Here is a 21,078-nt window from a genome sequence, read left to right as displayed (position 1 = left end):
AGCTACGGGGTACCATGTTCCCAATTCAAGCCTGCACATTCTTTTTTATTGAATATCTTGTATATTTTAGGTGCTATACTGGGTACACAGAAATGTGTAAGAAGTGATTTTGTGCCTTACAAGCTCAACATCTGACTGGGTATTTTATGAAGTCTGCAGAAATCATGTAAATAACACACTTTTTAAAAAAATTTTTATTTTATATTAGACTAGACTATAGTTGATTTACAATGTTGTTTCAGTTGTACAGCAAAGTGATTCAGTTACACATATATATATTCTTTTTAAAATTCTTTTCCCATTTTGGTAAAAAACACTCTTTTTTTTAAAAAAAAAAGCTAAAGTTAACAGTTTTATTATATAACTGATGAAGATTGCCCAGAAGTTATCTTTTTAAAAAATCTCTGATCTATTTATATCATTCCCTATTATTTCTTTTGAAGGAAATATTAAGTGTTTGTTAGAAAATGATACAAATAATTTTAGCAAAGCTTACAGACTTCTGAAAGTTTGTACAGTGTTATCCTGTCCTGAGGTTACTTTGTCATGTAAAGATACATTTCTGCAATGACAGTAATAAGAGTGAAACTGAAATTGCCCACAAATCAGGCTGTGATCCAGGACAGCCGACTCTCCACTGACAAGAAACAGTTTCCAAGTTAACGCGCCTTCTTGAGGTTCTAACTAACTTTTCAATCAGTGAACACATGACCATCCCTTTGAAAAATAGTCAAAATCACAACCTTTACTAATAAGTTCCATTTTAACGCTTATTTGTGTTCATGTTGTTCGTATTTGAGGGAACGAAAGTGGAACTCTCTTTTTATAATTATATTTTTAGTATGTTTCCTTGACTACTTTTTTTTTTAATTGCATCTTTATTGCACTTTGTAGATATTGCGTATTTTACACATTGAAGTTTTGTGGCAACCCTGTGTTGAGTAAGTCTATCACTGCTGTTTTTCTAATAGCATTTGCTCACTTTACATGTCTGTGTTACCTTTGGTAATTCTTGTTATATTTCACACTTTTTCATTATTATTACATTGGTTATGGTGGTCTGTGGTCTGTGATCTGTGATGTTACTACTACAACTCTATTAACCAATTTCGGCTTTCAGTTTTCTGCCTCTTAAAAAAGTGGAGTGCTCAGCAAGTGCGGAATTTTTCTTCACTCTGGGTCCTTTACCTCTCTCGCGCCCTAGGAAGGCTAGGGCGGCTTATGGAGCTGGGGTTCACTGTGCCCCTTATGTACTCACCATTCCTGGGGTCCCGCTGTCCGCTTCAAGGCGTTTGTCCTAGTGAATGTTTTGAACTGTTGTTACTGGAGTGAGCAATGTTATAGAACAAGAGAAGGTAAATGTCAGACTGCAGTTTTGAGTCTGCTTCTAGTCTCCTTCGGGTGACGTATCGTTCCATGTGGGAAAGTTCCAACGGGAAGGACCAGGCAAGTGGCAGCGGGCAGGCGGCTGGGCTCCAGGGTGGCGGTCTCTGCGTGTTTACTAAACCCCTGACCAGCCAGGGGAAGGAGGGCTGAAGATGCCCGTGTCAGCACGGGAGAGGAGGAGGGGCAAAGTCAGAAGACGGAAGTGACACGACGAAGGCCAGGAGTGGAGACAGTGGGGACAGTTCGGAAGAGCCGGGGGCAAGAGCGAGCCCCCAGCACCGGGCAGGTCTGAGTTGGGTCCTGGCCGCGTGGCCTCTAGCAGGTCCTGAACCTCTGCGCCCGCTTCCTCGTCCATGAAGTGAGAAAAATAACACGAATCTAAACGATGCCTGTAAAGTGCTCGGTTACCTGGCATGTGACGTGCTTCGTCAGTGCAGGTCACTGCCGCTGTTGAAGCTCGAGGACGCTGGTCCCCCTCTCGGAGCAGCACGCTGAGCTGGCAGGAGCCGTGGAGCCCGGCGTGTCCCTCCCTCAGCGCCACGAGTCCAGAAGTCAGTGCGGGCTGGACTCTCCCCAGCACGGTGCCGGCGCAGGGTCTCCCGGCCTCCACCCTGGGAGAGGCGTGCCCGGCGGGGCCGCTCGGTGGCGGCTGCACGGCCGGGGCCCTGGGAGGAGGGCTCGGCTGCAGGCCCCACGTGCACAGCTGGGCTGGCGGGGAGCCGCCCTCGTGCCGGGGCCGTGCGCTCCGCTGCCGCCCCAGAGCCCTGGCCACGCCCCCCAGGGCCCGCCCTGTCTGGGTCTTCGCCCTTTACCTTGCGGGGTCGAGACAGAGAGATGGGGAGTGGCCGTCTCCCGCAGGTCACCGGACGCCCGGCTCTCCTGGCAGGCTCTCCCGCCCTGGCTGTGAGTCAGGCAAACAGCGGCGTGGCTGGCCCGCGCCCCAGAGCCCTCGCGGCCCCGGTGGCAGAGCAGGTCCCGATGCCAGAATCCCGCCGGCTCGCGAGGTCGGGCCCACGAGGATCCTCGCGAACGGGGCGCCTTCTCGTGACTAAGCAGCTCCTCTCCCACCGAAATGACCGAAAGGCAGGCGTCCGAGGAGAGGCTCCCGAGGGGACTCCGAGGACGTGCCCCGCGTGGGCGCCGGCCCGCAGCCTGACACGGTTGTGACTTCCGGTGTTCGTGGCGCTCGGCAGTTGCCGCTCCAGGCTTCTGAGTGAGGCGCCCGCTGATGTCCGCGCAGGGGTGACGCTTCCTCTCCGGCCGGCCCTTCAGTAGCAGGTGTGTCCGCAGCTGCCAGATGTGGGTCCTGTGAGGCACCACCGAGAAACTGGAGTGAATGTGCTACCCGCTTAGGAGAACACGGCGGCGTCTCGGGCCTGCCCCTTGCTGCGGCCTGCCCCTTGCTGCTGTAGGAACGTGGTGACAGACACGCGTCACGCCGTAGTCTCCGCTTCAGAAGCAGCTGCTACGGTGTAGTAAAGGACTTCGCCCTTCTGTAGTTTGTGAATTAAAACACGGTTTAAAAAAAGCGTGATGTAAATAGGCACTGAAAAAAAATCTCAAAAGTAAAAGCTAAGTTTTTCAAGATACGTTAGTCCCAGAAGCATAACGTGGGGTCCGCTGACCTGGGCTCCCTGCTTCCTTGACGCCCTTTGGTACCTTCATTTTTTTCCACGTTATGAAAGGATTTGGGTTTAGGAGGGAGACAACTCCATCTCTTTTCTGGTACACCGTGGCCTCCACGATGCGAAGTGACCGAGGGAAAGAGGCAAAGGCTGATGGAAAGATGAGTTCGGTAATCAAACGCAGACGGCCGAGCTCTCCAGAGCAGCGGAAGATAATCCCCGAGAGCAGCCAACAGAAAGGGTGAGAAGCAAGGAAAGAGGACAATGCGGTCAGCAGATTATTTTATAGAATGATTTTCCACCTGGGTCAGCCTTCAGGGAATAAGAAACACGTCAGACGTTGTTGATGGCGTGCAGTCTCCACCCGGGGCAGAACGCAGCTCTGGGCGGGCGCTGGCCGCGGAGCGTCCTCAGCCCGGCAGCTCCCGGGAGACAGTCGCACAGTTGAGTGGGACCCTGAGGGACTGTGCCGCGTTACAGCAGGCGGGTGCCGAACCGAGGACCGCCGGCTCCGCTTACGGCCGACTCTAACCCCATCTTGAAGACACGGCGGAATCGAAACACAAATGTTTGACTTTGTTTTGCTGCGTTGCTAGGTTCCCGTCCTGCTCTCTGGTTTGGAATGGCTGTCGTGCACCGTTTGCTGCGTCCTCCAGTTGCATTGTGTGTGCAAGCGGCAGGCTTTCCTGAGACCTGTGGGCTGCAAGTTAGATTTCATAAACCGGGAAATGCAGATGTTTTGTCCATAGCACATAAATCACTGGCCTTGCAGGAGGCCTCAGATACGCGTTACAAGCTGGATGGTTAACAGAGAACCACCTTAAGAATTCAAATGCGTGATTCGCGCTATAGCTGTAAACACTGAGGACTTGTCTGGAATGGAAAAGCAGTGAGCAGCTGAGTTAAATTTAAAAGGCTGGTTTGTTGTGTGTGTTTCAACGTTATAAGGTTTTCTGGCACCTTCCAAGCTTCCCTTCAAACATTCACTTCCATTATTCCTTCAAGTGTTAACGATAAAGCAGAAAGAAACGAGACAGTTAAAAGCGAACAGACAGCGTTTACGTGCCCCTGAGCCTGGAACGACGGCAGTTTTCCTAGGTTAATCGGCACATCTGTAGGATTAAAATCACCGAATGCTCATTTTGGATGATCTTCCTCAGAAAACATTCAGAGTTAAAAGTCTGAACTTTCTAGCGTGCACATGGGAGGCATCTTTTCAAAAATGCTTCCCTGAGTTCTGGACTGAAAGTGTCAAAATTATACCACTCGCTACTTTGGTTGCTTTCCAAGTAGTCCTGTTCACTTGTTATTAGTAATATATTTCGCCAATATCAGTATATTATCAAACTCACAGTTCTGCCTCCTGAATTCCAGGCCCTTTCCCCTTTCTGTTCCAAAGTGGAGGATGGTGTGGGAATAACAAGGTGATAAATGACAACATATGCCGTTTTCTTAAGTTTGGGAAGTTAAGGAAGATTCTGGGGCAGTATTTGCAGGGTTCTAAGCAATCGCAGTAAAAATCTTGAAAGCGTGGTAGAAACGTGCCCTCTTTACAGAGCAGCATGCCAACCTGTTCTCCGTGTGTGTGGGGGCGGGGAAAGGAGACGAAGTGTGTCCCAGGCACAGACAGTGCTTAGGGTTGGGCAGGACCCCTTTCCTCCTGGGCCTCGGACGCAGCCGTCAGACACCTGCCTGTGTGCATGGCGCCCTGCAGGCACCAGCGTGAGGTGGAAAGGTTGGTCTGCTCTCCTCACAGTCTCCCTCCTACGCTTGGAGTACTTGGCTTTTCCTCTGGAGTAAATTGCGTCCTAATACCAAAAAAAAGAGAGAGAGGAAAGACGAGAGAAAGGAAAAGGAAAGAAGGAAGGGAGGGTGGGTGGAAGGAGGGAAGGAAGGAAACTCCATTCATATGAAAAAAAATGGTGTTGAACAAAACAGTTCCTATCCATCTGGTGGTTATTATAGTTACATCTGTATCCAGTGCTGTAAAAATTTAACATTTTGAGCGTTTAGGATGTGCCAGACACACCACCAAGTACTTGACCCCTGTTAACTCGCTGAATCATCGTAAGAGCCCCTCCCTGCAGGATGACCAGGAGGGTCCTGTTCCACAGATGAGGACCCTCACCTAGGAGTATGTCGCCTGCCTCGTCTTTCCACTGTAAGGGACAGAGCTGGTTACAAACCCAGGGCAAAGGAGCCAAGGGCAGGCGTCTGGGGCTCATCCCAGCACTGAGAGCCCTGAGGGGCGGGGGGGCACTGGTTAAAAGAGGCCTCTGAAGGAACCAAACAAGGTAAGAGCATACCGCGAGCAACATACATCTGCTTGGAAAATTTCACTGGAGTCAGCCAAGCTGCTGGGCTGCTAAAAATCACCTTAATGTGCACACCTGATGTCACAGACCCAGAGAAACACAGTACCAGCAGCGGTGGCGGAGTTAGCAGTGACGATGACGTCAAGTACGTTCACTATTGACAGGATCATCATGGATTATATCATTTAATCTCTGCAGCACCCTTGTGAGGTACAGCGCCCCAGCCTGTACAAAAGAAGAAGTGTAGGCTTGAACAAATTTAGGATTTGCCCAAAGCTTTAGGAAAAAAGTCAAAACTCAAATCCAGGTTAGAGGAATTTTTTTTTTTTTAGCACCATTATCTGCTTCCCCAAATTCAAGGTTAAAGGTTGAATTTAACTTTTATCTTTATCTAACTACGTAAATCATTAGTTAATATTAACTGTCTTGGTGGATCCTCTGGGTTTTATACCACAAGGAAGAATCCACCCAAATTACGTAACTCTATTTTAATCTCTCCAAATTAAAATTATTTGCTGAAGCAGCAAAGCAGATAGTAAGGAAACCGTATCATCAGTACAATGGAAGCTATTTGTGTGAAACAAAACATGCAATTCCTTGTCCTCAAGCTCCAAAAAGAATCATGGGTCTTGTATGTCCCAGCCGTGATGATACGTCAGTTGTGTAATTTATAACGGGCTCTTCTAAGCAACTTATATCTAGATTTTCTGTACCAAGTACAGACCGGGAGGGGTTCGATGGAACTGATGTACAGATTTCAAGCTACTTTAGGGAATCCCAAGTGTTTGTAAGATCAGCATGAGAGAATTCATATCGTGTGGCCTGAACTTCAGATACAGTTGATCTAAGTTGGAAATAACTCCCCTCATAAAGTTATACTTCATTATACTTGGAAATTTCCGGGAAAGGCAGCGTTTGTGGCCTCAGTGGAGGAAGGTGCGTGTCCCGCGGTACAAGACCGCTTGAGTTTGTCTGTTTACGACAGCGCCTGGGTCCTTCCTAACCCTCCGTCTGCACCGGTACTGTGTCTTTGCCTTTCCTGGTGACTATGGCCTGAAGAGGCCCAGGCTTTGGGGAGACCCCGAGGGCCCCTCCCTGCATCCTGCTGTGGGGTCCCCCTCCGTGTCCCCGCCAGCATCCTCTCGAGGGGGGCTCAGAAGGCGGTTCAGGACCCACAGAACCCCTCTGCTCTGGTCACCTGTCTGGCCAGTTGCAATGACAGTGGGGGTCAGGGGTCAACTCTCTTTTGACTTAAGCGCGCCCTTCAGCCTGGAGCTGTGGAACTCACCAAGGGTAAGTGTGCAACATCGGTCTGCTTCCCATGTTCCCACCCTGCGTACTCCCTCTCGGCCACCGTCAGGGTTTAGCTGTCCTTCCGCTCGTCCTCCGGGGCCCTGAGAGGAGCGAGCGGAGGAGGAGATCATCTGCTGCTCTGCTGGACGTAGGGAGAGATGAGTCTAAACCAGAAGGCAAAGTGACAGGGCCATTTATTCCTGTCACCCGGCCCCTCTTAAGTATGGTTGTGTGTCCCGAGACAGCACTTACCGATTTCCAGTTGACAATTTGAGAAAGAAGACAGTGCGTGTAGCCATATGTTATCATAACTTTATATGGGGTATAATCTATAAAACTATTGACTCACTATGTTTTACACCTGAAACTAATATAATATTAAGTGAACTATACTTCAGACAAGATCAGGTGTGTTCAGGGTGGGGTGGCTATAGACTTTATACTTCAAATAAAAAATATTTTTAAAAGATTATAAAATACAGCTTTTCATTAGATAGGCCCGTATCATGTGACCCTCAAGGGTTCAGGCATTAACTGCTCTGGTTCTTAAATCTCAGATACTCTCATTTTGTGGGGACAAGGTGTCCCACAGCCATTATGCTCCTTGTCGCCCCGGGCATGCTTGTTACGTAAAGCTTATTTTTTCATGCCGGCAGCTCTTTCAATGTGCGGTTTTGGGAAGGGATACCACTAACATTTAATGAATATGTAACTAAAAAGAAAACTGAAATGATCTGGTTTGATTTCAGAGTTAGCTTCCAGCAGTAGGTATCTGACCTTGAAAGTGGCATCATCACAAGACGTCCCGGGGGGCGTGTTTCAGAGACAGGCTGGGGTCGCGCTGGTGCGGCACGTCGGTCTGCTGGGAAGAGCATCCTGTGGATACCAGGGCGGTGGTGACGGTGGCGGTGCGGGAGCGCCGGCCGCTAACCGTCGGTCCCCTCTGTCCCCACAGGGCCGCGTCAGCTGCACGGGACGGCTGATGGTGCAGGCCGTGAACCAGAGAGGCCGCAGCCCCCGCTCGCCCGCCGGCCAGCCTCACGGCAGAAGGTATCGCACGCGTCCCTTCCCGCGCGCTGCTGCTCTTTTACTGTCACTATAACCCAGCGCTGCCAGCATCGCGGGGACAGGGTGGGGACACGGCAGGAAGCGTGGCGGCGTGTGGCTCCTCTGTAGCTGGGGGTGGGGAGGAGGACGTACCGGCTGGGCCCGGCGCCCTCCCGACACGTGCCGCGTGTGAGCGGGGCCGGGAGCTGCCCCGCGCGGCAGCCACGTCACCACGGACACGCTGGTCTGTGGCACCCAGGCTCTAGCCACGCTTTCCTCACCAGCATCACGCGGGCTGCCCTCTGGGTTTCCTAAGATCAGCTCGTGTGCGAAGGTCCCTCCTCCGGTCGCTTAGGTCACAAGCTCGTCTCAGACCCTAGCCTCGTACGTGGGTCAGACTTGCTGTACTTTGGACGCTTTCGTTGCCCCGTGGCCCCGAGCGAGTGCACGTGAGGACGGGCAGCGGGGCTGCGGTTCTCAGTGACACACGTGGCTACAGAAGGGGCTGGTGATTGGGCCGGCCGGTCCCCGGGCCTTGCTCAGGGGGTCCTGGAGGGCCAGGGGCGCAGGGGAGGACGCGCCAGTGAGGCCACCGGAGGAGCAGGACACGGCAAGCAGCAGCGGGCGGGTCTACGCCCCGCGCGGGCTTGTGCTGGTGTTTGGGAGGCAGCTCCGGCCTCAGCGCTCGCAGGTTTGATGCCGGCTTCCCGGGGCAGGACTTGCTCACAGCATCACCTGCCCCCGCATCCCTGCGCACAGCACAGCTGTAGCAGGTCCATTCTCTCCGGCTTTACTCAGGGCCTTCCGTGCATTTCAGCCGTTCGTGGGCCACTGTCTCCCGGAAGGGCATTGTGCTCATAAATGAGACCTGATGGGTGAAGGCTGGTGATTACTAGCGTATTATACTAATTTTTCATTTGCTTTGCTCCTACTTTTGCTACTGAAGTGTTTCTTAACTTACCTTCCAATGATCACCGGCAGGGTTAGTTTCAGCACCTCACTCCTAAGTCTTCCCTGCAGTCACTTTAAATCATGTTGCTCTTAAAGGCGGCTCTGGCAGCATACTCCAAAGCAAGAAGGATGCACAAAATCTGGGAGATTTGCACAGTTTTATGTTAAAGCAAAAAAAAGAAAAAAAAAATACTGCTTTAGGCACATGGTTAATGGTTACAGAAGAAAACCTGCCTAAAATGTGATGTGTTTTCCTGGTTAATATGAAAAGAAATTTTTATTAGAAGATATTCATTCTTTTTAAATAATAAGAACTTTTAATTTCCTGCAAATTTACAGTCACAGTGGAAAGCTGTACTAATTTCTGTTGAAAAATATTTGGCAATAAATGAGCAACAGCTGCCGCTTCTTATACAGCTTTAAAAATATTTATTTAGGAAAAAATAGGCTACTGTTAGTTCCCCATTTTTCCCTTTCACGATTTATGCTAGCTGTAAGGGTTAGGACAGCAGATTATTTGAAGTCTGCAATTAGCAGGTTATTAAATGTATAATAAACTTCCAAATGAAACAAGATTTTGTTTTACTGACTTTTTTTATGGTATAAACCCTGGGATTAGGAGCTAGGTAAGCAGGTAAGGAAATTGTATTATCACCCCATATATTATAGAGAAGAGATGACTAAGAACCTGACAATACTTACTATTTATATTACCTATCATCTGTGTCGTTCTCCCTCCCTCCCCCCATCTTTCTTTCCATCTATTTATATTTGTGGCATTCTCCCTCCCCTCCCCCATCTTTCTTTCCATCTATTTATCTATATTGTCTATCTTTTGTGGCGTTCTCCCTCCCCTCCCCCATCTTTCTTTCCATCTGTTGGTTTTCTCTCTCGTTCGAAGGTCTCGGTCGAGATCCAGGGACAGTGCCGACGAAGGTGAACCGATTCAGGAGCGATTCTTCCGACCGCACTTCCTGCAGGCTCCCGGGGACCTGACGGTCCAGGAGGGCAGGCTCTGCAGGATGGACTGCAAGGTGAGGGGCGTGGGTGCCTCCCTTCTCCCTGTAATACCGCTTCCCTCTAGTTCCTTTTGGGGAAAGTATGTAAAGTATACATCTTTAAAATGTTTTCTAGCAGAAGAGGAGAGAAAATGGAACATACTAAATATTTATATACATTTCAAATCATTCTTTTCCTTGACTTTTAAGTTTTACCTAGAACCCTGTATACCATACTCCAGACAGTGAACTGGGAGGTTTTGTCCCTCAAAGTCGCCCTTTTTGTTGAAGTAATGACTGTGTTGGATGTGTCCTCTGTCCTGATCTTACTTATATATTCACTCTGTTTTCATACAGATTTTGTATCCACACACCTACTCTCTCAGGCCTCCCATTTCCTGTTTCTGAGAGACATCTGAGCAGCACCTTCATTCCGTCGCTTTACAATAGGGCTTCTTAATCAGGTCCTGGGGTGAGCAGGTCTCATCGGGTGTGTGGGCCTGAAATTACACAGGAGGTTGTATGTGGTACACCTGCCATCAGCTTCCCAGAGGACCTCGAGGCCAAAAATGTGTAGGAACCACTGGTCTGAAATTTTTTGATTGTTTTGTGTTTTTGCCCCATTATTTATTGACCTTAAATTTAAATTTTAGCTCTGAAATATGAATAAGCTTTTAAAAAAATAATTTGGGCTGTCTCTGCTGGTTGTCTGTGGAATTGCAGAACACAGGATGTAAGGCACTTAGAAGGTTAACTCTGAGCTTGTAGAAATGTATAAACTTGTTGAAATGTATAAAAATGTATAAAGATGTATAAAATACTTTCCAGCATAATTTTTTAATATAAATGTATTTATTTTTTGGCTGCATTGGGTTTTCGTTGCTGTGCGTGGGCTTCTCATTGCGGTGGCTTCTCGTTTTGGAGCACAGGCCCTAGGCATGCGGGCTCAGTAGTTGTGGCACGTGGGCTCAGTAGTTATGGCTCGTGGGCTCTAGAGTGCAGGCTCAGTAGTTGTGGCACACGGGCTTAGTTGCTCCGCGCCATGTGAGATCTTCCTGGACTAGGGAATCAAACCCGTGTCCCCTGCATTGGCAGGTGGGTTCTTAACCACTGCACCACCAGGGAAGTCCCTCCAGCGTAATTTTTTCAATTTTTATTTTATATTGAACTATAGTTGATTAACAGTGTTGTGTTAGTTTCAGGTGTACAGCAGAGTGATTCAGTTATGCATATGCATGTATCTATTCTTTTTCGAAGTTCTTTTCCCATTTAGGTTATTACAGAATATTGAGCAGAGTTACCTGTGCTCAATACAGTAGGTCCTTGTTGGTTATCTGTTTCGTATATAGTAGTGTGTATATGTCAGTCCCAATCTCCCAATTCATCCCTCCCTGCCCCCACCCTTCCTCCCTGGTAACCATAAAAGTTCATTCTTTAAGTCTGTGAGTGTGTTTTGTAAATTAGTTCATTTGTATCAATTTTTAGATTCCACATATGGTATTTCTCTCTCTGACTTAACTTCACTTAGTATGATAATCTCCAGGTCCATCCATGTTGCTGCAAATGGCATTATTTCATTCTCCTTCATGGCTGAGTAATATTCCATTGTATATATGTACCACTTCTTCTTTATCCATTCCTCTGTTGATGGACATTTAGGTTGGCTCCATGTCTTGGCTATTGTAAATAGTGCTGCTATGAACATTGGGGTGCATGTATCTTTCCGAATTATGGTTTTCTCCAGGTATTTGCCCAGGAGTGGGATTGCTGGGTCGTATGGTAGTCCTATTTTTAGTTTTTTAAGGAACCTCCATACTGTTCTCCATAGTGGCTGTATCAATTTACATTCCCACCAAGAGTGCAAGAGGGTTCCGTTTTCTGACCGGCCAAGAGGGCCAGCTGTGCAGCCCGGGCGGGACAGCCCACCCCCTTCCTCCGTGCACCTGTGCTGGCCCGACAGGTAGAGCGGGCGTGGTGCGCCGGGGGTGGCAGGTGGACGGACGGGAGGGTGCAGAGCCTGCCCGCTTTTAGCCAGTGATTTAACTGTTTTCTGTAAATCCCTAGGCCTTTGCTGTGTGTGTTTGTTGGGGGCTGAGGCATCCTGGGGGCAGTATACGTGAGCGTCACACAGCAGGAGTGAATTTGTGAGTTCTCTGGCTGATTTTGGCAGAGCTGATTCTCAAAAGAATTGGTTTACAGTCCCACTGACATCTTTCCGTATGTGATTTCCCACTGGTACATTTGGGGTAGGGGTGAAAGGGCCTTCCTTACGGGTGCTTTTCTTCCCGTTCAGAATGCAGGGCCCTAGAGTAAAGAGCTGACAGACAGTGGCCACCCCTCCCCTCACTGCACACCATGCTGTTAGCCATTAAACATGCTTTTGTCTGATCTCTGGTCAGCACGACTGTCATGGTCTGGAGAGTGGTTTTTTTTTTTAATGTTTCCATCGTGAGGCTAATTTGTTGAGATGGCTTTCTGGGTAATTTCGTATGGCTCCTATTACTTAGTTTCAAGGATTATAAAATAATAACAGCCCTGTGTCTTAATGGCTGCATTAACTAATGTCTCCGCGGCTACAGCAGCCTTGATGAGAGGCTTTATCGTGAACCATGCGAGCTGAGTGTGAGTCCTTGTCATGGCTGGACATCTTTTTTCCAAAGGGCTCAGAGCCCCGGGCTGACATCACCCTCAGCGTCTTTATAACCTGGGTGAGGAAAGACGATGGCGAATGTTTTTGGTCCCCATCTCACTTTTCTCTGGGTTGCTCTGTAAGAAATGTTTAGAAGTGAGCCCGTGTGTGCCGAGAAGCTATTCAAAGATTTTAAGCAAAAGAGAAATGTGGGCTTGCCTGGTGGCACAGTGGTTAAGAATCCGCCTGCCAATGCAGGGGACACGGGTTCAAGCCCTGGTCCGGGAAGATCCCATGTGCCACAGAGCAACTAAGCCCGTGTGCCACAACTACTGAGCCTGCGCTCTAGAGCCCACAAGCCACAACTACTGAAGCCCATGCGCCTAGAGCCCGTGCTCCACAACAAGAGAAGCCACTGCAGTGAGAAGCCCATGCACCGCAACAAAGACCCAATGCAGTCAAAAATAAATAAGTAAGTAAGAAACGTGACCTGATGCTAAGAGCCTCATGTTGTCCGGAAGGAGGAGTTTGTGCCGGCGTCTTAGGTGTTCGTGACCTCACTCTGTTTCCGTAGCAGAGAAATTCATTCGCACTTCCTTTCCGGTTTAGGTCAGTGGGCTGCCAACCCCTGATCTCAGCTGGCTGCTGGACGGCAAGCCCATCCGCCAGGACAGCGCCCACAAGATGCTGGTGCGAGAGAACGGGGTGCACTCTCTGATCATCGAGCCCGTCACGGCCCGGGACGCCGGCGTCTACACGTGCGTGGCCACCAACCGGGCTGGACACAACTCCTTCAGCCTGGAGCTCGTGGTCGCAGGTAGGTCCCGGGAACCTCTCCCAGGGTGAGCGTCAGACGTAGAAACAAACTAACCCACGTGGAAAGTACATCAAACCGCTGAAAAAAATAGACCGTTATCATCAACGTGTTAAGACCTGGCAAGTCAGAAACATCACTTTTTCTTTGCTGTAGCCGTGGTGATTTTCCTTCCCTTCCCCCGTCAGCCTGGCAGCCAGAGGAAAGGGTTTGAGCAGTTTTTCTGGGCAGTTCCCCTTCTCCTGGGCCCCCAGTGTCACACAGGAAGGGCAGCAGCAGCCCGGCCTCCAGGAACCAGACGACGTAGGAGAATGTGCTCATGCAGGAAGTTCTCCATGTAGACCTAGCTTTTAAAGTCATGTGCAGTGATTTCGAAATTCAAAACTTTGAAACACTGTGATCTACCCCCAATGTCATAGACAGATTAAACTCAGGTTTGCTTTTTAATTGACTATGTATCTTTATGGAATTTACCTACCAGAATAAAGTTTTACCCTTAGGTATGGGAAATGAGTTTATGGAAAGGTTTAGTGTCCTTAGGAGCTGAGCATGAGTAGAGAGCCTGTCCTCTGTGCTCACCTGAAAAAAGCAGCAGAACGGAGCGTTTATTTCTCATCACTGCATGCAAAGCGCTCACTTGGTCCTCACGGCAGCCCCATGAGGCAGTCAGCAAATGGGAATTAGGAGAGGTGAAGTGACTTTCCCAGGGGCCAGGCTCCAGTGCCCCTCCGGTGCCGGGAGCCTTCGAGCTCCTTGGGGAAACAGCAGCAGTGAGGACGCAGCGGGCGGCCCGGCTACAGTCCGGGCCAGGGATTCTCGTGACAACACCTAGACGTGTTCACACACGAACACGGGCAGCGTGCAGCCTGTGTGCCAGCCCCGCTTCAGTTTCACTCCTTCCTGCAGCCCTCCCTCCTCAAACTCAGCTGCTGGGGTCCCCCCGTTGACCATACCTGTCCTCAGGCCCGAGGTGCCCCCGTCGGCACTTCCGGAGGAAGTCAGGGCTCAGCTCCCAGCCCAGCGCTCGTCTCCTGGCTGCGTCCTCGGGCAGGTCTGTCTCTGCAGCTCAGTGTCCCCAGCTGTAAAAGGGGGGCCGTGATGCTCAGGGTTTAAGGGCTAAGTCGTGTCACAAGGGCGAAACCCTGTGAAGCTCTGCATCCCCACGAGCCTGCCTAGCCAAGCTCCAGAATGTAGATGTGAGACCTACTGTGGAGGGTCGCTGCGACCTAAAGGCCCGTCGTATGCATTTTACGCTCTTTTGAAAACTGGGGCCCAGGAAGAGCACCGAGTGAGGTCTCTTCCCAGGGTAGCCCCGGTCAAGTAACCACAAAAAGTCCAATAAAAATTAACCCTCTATATAATTCAAGGTCACAGAGGGTCTTAGGTTTTTAAAAATGTCCGGTAGAACGTTCACCTTTGCTTTGCTATTACTTGTCACAGAGGAGGGGGTGGAGAAGGCCGCACCCTCAGACTCATTGTTGGCGGCTAGGATGATGGTAGCTAAGATGTACTCTTCCTCTGGGACTGTCCCCACCGCAGATCCAAGGAAACACTGATGGTAATGATCAGAGTGTTACCAACAGTTCTCATTTTTCCAGACTGGGTAATAGTCGTCCTTTCCATAGCTTTCTTCAAAGAAATACAAATTGGAACGGGTAATGTATAGAATGTACATTCCTAGTGTTCAGGTAACTATTTAAAGCTGCCTCTCCTCTTGTTTCCCCCTTTGTAGCCTGTGGTATGTCTCTCTTAAGCCAGGACCTAGAAACCCTCAGGGTCTTTCGGCCAGCAGGGTGGGAATCTAGTGAATCAGTGTCGCTAGACGGCAGCGGTGGGCTGAGGCAGGGACCCTCATCAGTCACCAGCCTGACGGAGGTCCCCCGAGACCACTCAGGCGGACGCTCTGGGAGCAGGTGCAGGCCTGTCGGACTTGAACTGATTGAGGAGAGAAAGGAGTGGAATGAAGGGTAGGAACCTTTCTTGGTGGAGGAGGGATAACTTGGAGAGAGGACAAGCGTCCTGCCACCTGCAGTGAAAAACGACGTCAGCACAGTTGAGCGGTATTGCTGAAAGCACCTGCGTTCTTTTGTGATACCTTTTGCACCCGTCACTGGTAGGTAATCCGTCTCGTGTCTTCGCAGCTAAGGAAGCGCACAAGCCCCCCGTGTTCCTCGAGAAGCTGCAGAACACGGGGGTGGCGGACGGGTACCCGGTGCGGCTGGAATGCCGGGTGTCCGGGGTGCCGCCACCGCAGATATTTTGGAAGAAGGAAAACGAGTCGCTCACTCACAGCACGGACCGCGTGAGGTGAGAGCCCACGGGGCCACCCCCCACCCGCAGGGGTCCTGATGGTCCCAAAGGCAGGTGCCCACCACGCGGCCGTGTGCGCCGCCCCCGGGCCAGCCCCCACACGCCTGCGCTTTCCGTAGGCGGCCGCCCTGCTGTGCAATGCAGCGGCTCCCCGCCTAACGCAGGCAGTGCTTTGCGGGGGCAGATCCTCCCCTGGGAATTGAGCGCTCGGCTTCCTCCAGCTTCCCGGCCCCGGCCCCTCCCCCTCCCATTAGCTGCCACGGGCTGGCGGCCTCTGCAGAATTAGGAGGACCCTGTTATCCGCTGCTTGCACAGTTCTGTTTCTCATGAGCTAATGAAAAGCGATGCTTCGCATCCTGAAACATTTCGAGCCCTAGGGCCATGTCCGTCTTTTGCAGCCTGCACCAGGACAACTACGGCTACGTGTGTCTGCTCATCCAGGGGGCCACCAAGGACGACGCTGGCTGGTACACGGTGTCGGCCAAGAACGAGGCCGGGATCGTGTCCTGCACGGCCCGGCTGGACGTCTACAGTGAGTACCCCTCCCTCTCGCCTCAATGCGTTGGTTCCTTCAGTTACGACAAGTCGGGCGTCGGCACAGCAAATCACGTTACTCTGATCTCATCAACAACTCTAGCACTTTATTTGCCAGAAATTTCACACTGCTCTTTCTCTTTCTATTTATAGTTTCTCATCATTAATAGTGAACCTCGCCAGGAGAACAGTGCCCAAGTATCACTCAGGAACTTTGCGTTTTTAGCAAAATGTGCATGTGGATTTCTCTGGCGTCGGCTACCCAGCTGTGGCTTTCTTACCCAGCACCCTTAGGAGTTAACACCAGGCAAAGGCATAAGCACAGATTTTTCACATTTTGTTACTGCCTTGTGCAAATGACTCCCTTTTAACATTTCCCCCTAAGCTATGATCCTGTCACAGCCTCTTAATTCACTCTAAACGTGTGGCCCATTGAACCTGGAATGCATACTTCCTGTAGCTTAGTGCTTTGTGTTAACATATCTTAAGCAGTTCAGCACTAGGTTTGTGAGTGTTTGTGTACGTATATTTGTGTACATGCATCCCAGATTGAAAGAAAAATGTTCTAAGTTTACAAACTAGCCCAGTAGCATTATGTGATCTAGTGACAAGAAAACCACTAGGAAAAATTCAGAACTGATTTCACACGTAAGAAATAACTGACCTCAACCTTCCCTATCGCCCGGCTCCTTTCAAACAATTTGTGTTAGAACATCTGTCCAGAATACCTGATGACTATCATTACTGTGGCATTTATACATTCTGAGCTTTGAAGTTTTTTTTCAAAGTGAGCAGCAGGAAGTGTAGCAGCCATTTCAAAGGACTCCCCGAGCTGCAGTGAGTACTGACTATCAAGATAAACTACACGCTGTCTCTGTTCCCGAGCTGCTGTAGTCCCACCACCCTGTGTAGGCAGTAAATCTGCAACATGTGAGTAGACTGCAGAACCACTCGTACATTTTAGGACTTCTACCATGGATGTGTTCGGTCTTTTGCAAAGAACACGTGCCTGGTACACAGCCAGAGCCATGCTACCTGGTTACAGATTCTGAGTTCCGTGTTGTGTCTTGCAGCCCAGTGGCAGCAGCCCCCGCCAAGCACCAAGCCGAAGCGGGTGCGGCCCTCGGCCAGCCGCTACGCCGCGCTCTCGGACCAGGGACTCGACATCAGGGCTGCGTTCCAGCCCGAGGCCAGCCCGTCGCACCTGATGCTGAGCCCCGGCCTGGTGGAGAGTGAGGACCTGTGAGCTGGCGCTCTCCGTGGAGCCCAGACACTGAAACCGCCGCTGCCTTGACCCACCTCTCCTCTGTCACGGGACAGAAAAGGCAGAAACATACCTTTGGCTCTAAGAAACAAAAGGACACCAAAATCCTACTTTTCTTCCTGGTAAACCAGACGTAGAGGCTGTGTACGCGATGCTGATAGGAATGCGCACCTTGCACGGAGAATTCACATTCATCAGCCAATTTAAAACTTTGGGAAGTGCTGTGATTCAGGGGGTCTGAAATGCCGAAGTGCTAACGGAAAAAAGGTGACCACGACCTGCGTTGTCCCGAGTGTCTTCACCAGCGTAGGTGCTGCCACCCAGCGTGAGCTCGGGGGGCTCCCCGGAGGTGGCGGCACCACAGGGGACACCGCCTGGGCTCTGAGGGGCAGTGTGCTCACGCAGCCAGGGACCCACGCGGGGGATGGGAGGAGGAGGGCGCCACCAGGAAGCCCAAGGAAACGCCTGTCTGCAAATCGTTTTCCACTAAACCGTGCGGAAGGAGCCACCTGCCTTCAGTTCTGTTAACATCAGGAGTTTTCTAACAAGGTTAAGACCTTCGTTCTTAACCTCTTTTTCTTTACGTGTAGTATTTTCTCTTCATGTTACCTTGGTAGGGCGCTTACTTACAAACCATATGAAAATAATACAAAGTGCTCTGAATAAAGCAGAACCATATCGCAGTCCATTCCACGAAGGGCACCCAGACCACCCAAGTGACCAAGCTGCGCAGCATCTGGAGGAGACGGGTTTGGAAGGAGCAGAGAGAAGAGGGAAAGGAAGCACAGCCAGCACACTCAGACTGTGTTCATTTATGTGAAGGTAGCGGAGCACGAGACGGTCAAGGCCAGGCTTTTCTGCGGTTTTCTTCAAACTTTTAACCTAAGACAGAAGCAACACAACACCGCCATTCCCAAGTCAGGGAATCGAGGGTCAGTCGGAGGGAAGCTCGTGCTCGGGACGCTGCGGTGTCTGAGCTGGCGCCAGAGCAGGAGGTTGGAGGTGCGTACCGCAAGTTGAATATGGGCTGAGCTGCGAGATTGTCACGGATCAGAAACAGCCTGTGGGCGCTAGTCTACTTGGGGAGACAAAGACGGGGGTGCCAGAATGCATTTTCTCCATGGCACTGCCATACGGTGGATGGAAACTATTAATTCACTTCCCTGCTGCCACGAGACCTTTTTGCCTTAAGAAGTTGCTGGGTTCCAAGTAGTTTGTAAAGGCATCTCGGGCAAAGACTGCTTTTGAATGCCTGTGATTCTGCATCAGCTAGATGGAGTGGATTCTGACCAGACTTGATGGTTTTAAGTCAGAACCAATAAACTTTAAAAAGGAGAAAAAAACAAATTTGGGCTGATATTATAAAACCTGAGTCTTTAATGGTACTTTCCTATGAAGAGAACACACTGTATTCTTTATGCAAAACACATTTATCTTTCATTATTTATAATAAAAATGTTGAACTCTCTTAGCTCAGTTACTCAATTCAATACATAGTATTTTTTAAGTGATTTTGTATCTGTGTGCCACCGTGTATATTCCGTTGTGCTGCTTCACATGGACAGCTTTCTCCTTCCTTGTAAGAGCACCAACCAAGCAAGCTTTAAATGCCAGGCTGGAGCTCCGGTGCCCACGTTCTGTGCAGAGTGACACACGTGTCTCTGACCACACCTACGTACATTGCTGATGTGGGATTTCAGACACCGTGCAAAGTCTCTCCTGGACCTTTCTATACTGTAGAATTATGACTTAACATCATCTCTTACTTGCCAAATTTTTCTGAATGTGACTTTTTGCTGATTTGCTGGGTTTGGGATTAAGTAGCATTATTTTGCCACCTTTCATGTATTTATAAAGAAAGAAATAAGTACTATCCTACTACTTTGGATTGTTGTGCTGGTGTAATGTGGATTTAACATCAATAAATATTTAACAAATAATAGTTGCAATTTTGTGAAGCAAATACTCAGTCGTTTTCATTTTCTATTGCTTGCTGTAATAAACTGGTACAGACTAGAACCACTGTGTCCGCTGCAGTGCATTCTCACCTGAGTGCAAGCGGCTGGGACAGAATTGGGCTCCTCGCAGCTATAGGACCGGGTCTCACGTGGTCTGTCAGTGGGGGGCACTGGGCTGCTACAGGCCGCGTCACCCCCCTCCCTCACCAAAACCGGCAGTGAGAATCCCCCTCGGGACAAATCCCTCTCACGCTTTGACTCCAGTCAAGAAGAGTCCCGTGCCTTTTAAGGGACCACCTGATCTGGGTCTGCAGAATCCCTTCCACGCAGAGCCTGGATCTGTGTGTGGGTGAGAGAGAAGGGGGGTGCACCCCAGGACGGGGGGACACTGGGAGCTGGCTCAGAACCCCGCCTACCTCAGCAGTTTACCGGACATGTGCCTGGGAGTAACTGGATCCTGTGGTCCCCCGGGAAAGCATCCTGTGACCACGTACCATAGCCGCTCTCTTAGAAGTATACGGGGTTCTGGCTCAAGAGGTCCTCCCCCAGACACACCAGATCCACTACTACGTATCCTCCAAAAGAAACCTCGGGTGAATGAGAACAGACCCATGTCACAACAGGAGGGGCCGAGGCACAGCCTCACTGTGACCCCCACTGCCTGGCATGGTGACCCACAGTCAGGAGGGAACTCAACCCCAAGCTTTCCCCAGGGAGTGAAGGACTTGAACCCCTCACCAGGACCCCAACTTTTAAGGCCTGCCTCTGAGACCAGCCCCCAAGACGTGTAGCTTTGAAAGCCAACGGGGCTTCTGTCCATGAGACAAGGCTGCAGGGCACTGAGAGATGCTTCTTCCAGGGCTGCACGGACTAGCCCGCCCCACGGACCAGCACAGAGGCCGCCAACTAAAAAGCGCCCAGACCCTCTGTGAAAGAGGCTTCTTTGCTTATGTTCAGCCTGAGGGACAGACATCTAGCTGGACACGTGTCAGGCCAACCCGAATCCTCTCCAGAAACCCCCAAGGGCAGGCGCTGTCTTCACGCCATCCCTCTGCCTCCAGATTGCCACTAGCTCCCATAAAGGGGCCCGTGCACTGGCCTGGGGCCCAGGGGACACCTGAATGGCCTAGCTCTGCTGGCCAGGGGGGCTTACATTTGCGAGTCCCGTAAGTCTGTAATGGAGAAACGGTTCTTACCCTGCTACCCCCCGGGGCAGAGCACATAGGCAGCGCACTGAAGCACCCCAGTCTCTCTGTGACACAGGGCAGTGGTCTTCACAGCTATGACCTAAGGGGCAGGCTTCTAATTAAACACACACGTAGGGGCCGACTGCAACCCTCTCCAGAGGGGGGCCCTGTCCTAGTTCACCCAGTTCAGAGGGGGGCCCTGTCTCAGTTCCGAGTTCTGTGTCTCTAAGAAAGGAGTGGGTACATGACTAGGAACCAGGTGTGGCTGCCACCCACTGTGATTTAAAATCTTCCAACAGACAAAAGTCCAGGACCAGAAGGCTTCACAGGCAAATTCAATCAAACATTTAGAGAAGAGCTAACACCCATCCTTCTCAAACTCTTCCAAAAAATTGCAGAGGAAGGAACACTCCCAAACTCATTCTACAAGGCCACCATCATCACCCTGATACCAAAACCAGACAAAGATATCACCAAAAAAAAAAAATTACAGGCCAATATCACCGATGAACATAGAGGCAAAAATCCTCAACAAAATACTAGCAAACAGAACCCAACAAAACATTAAAAGGATCATTCACCACGATCAAGTGGGATTTATCCCAGGGATGCAAGGATTCTTCAATATATGCAAATCAATCAATGTGATACACCATATTAACAAATGGAAGAATAATAAATAGCATCATCTCAATAGACACAGAAAAGGCTTTTGACAAAATTTAACAGCCATTTATGATAAAAACTCTCCAGAAAGTGGGCACAGA

At 50.1% G+C, this 21,078-nt stretch overlaps 1 protein-coding gene and 1 long non-coding RNA gene across 10 annotated transcripts in view; one reads left to right on the top strand and one right to left on the bottom strand.

Annotated features, from left to right (window-relative positions):
* The window catches only part of PALLD (palladin, cytoskeletal associated protein), a 378,549-nt gene extending 359,364 nt beyond the window's left edge, over nt 1-19,185 (top strand). For 8 of the 9 annotated variants that reach the window (XM_082468820.1, XM_082468827.1, XM_082468819.1 and 5 more), the window contains 6 exons: nt 7,575-7,669; nt 9,519-9,651; nt 12,854-13,061; nt 15,200-15,365; nt 15,767-15,900; nt 16,976-19,185. In XM_082468820.1, the coding sequence (XP_082324946.1) occupies nt 7,575-7,669; nt 9,519-9,651; nt 12,854-13,061; nt 15,200-15,365; nt 15,767-15,900; nt 16,976-17,148 (909 nt within the window). In that variant the 3' untranslated portion in view covers nt 17,149-19,185. Of the gene's footprint in view, nt 1-7,574; nt 7,670-9,518; nt 9,652-12,853; nt 13,062-15,199; nt 15,366-15,766; nt 15,901-16,055; nt 16,101-16,975 lie in introns of all 9 variants that reach the window. The other variant, XM_082468821.1, reaches the window with a different exon arrangement.
* On the bottom strand, nt 39-7,567 carry LOC309664130. Its single transcript, XR_014265642.1, has 2 exons — nt 7,397-7,567; nt 39-4,819 (listed from the first exon to the last, which is right to left on the bottom strand). It is a non-coding gene; the product is annotated as an uncharacterized lncRNA (long non-coding RNA).
* Nucleotides 19,186-21,078: the final 1,893 nt, after the last annotated feature.

Source organism: Balaenoptera physalus (assembly GCF_965194825.1).
Source record: "Balaenoptera physalus genome assembly, chromosome: 7".
Lineage (NCBI taxonomy): Eukaryota > Metazoa > Chordata > Mammalia > Artiodactyla > Balaenopteridae > Balaenoptera > Balaenoptera physalus.
This window is presented reverse-complemented; position numbering and strand designations above follow the sequence as displayed.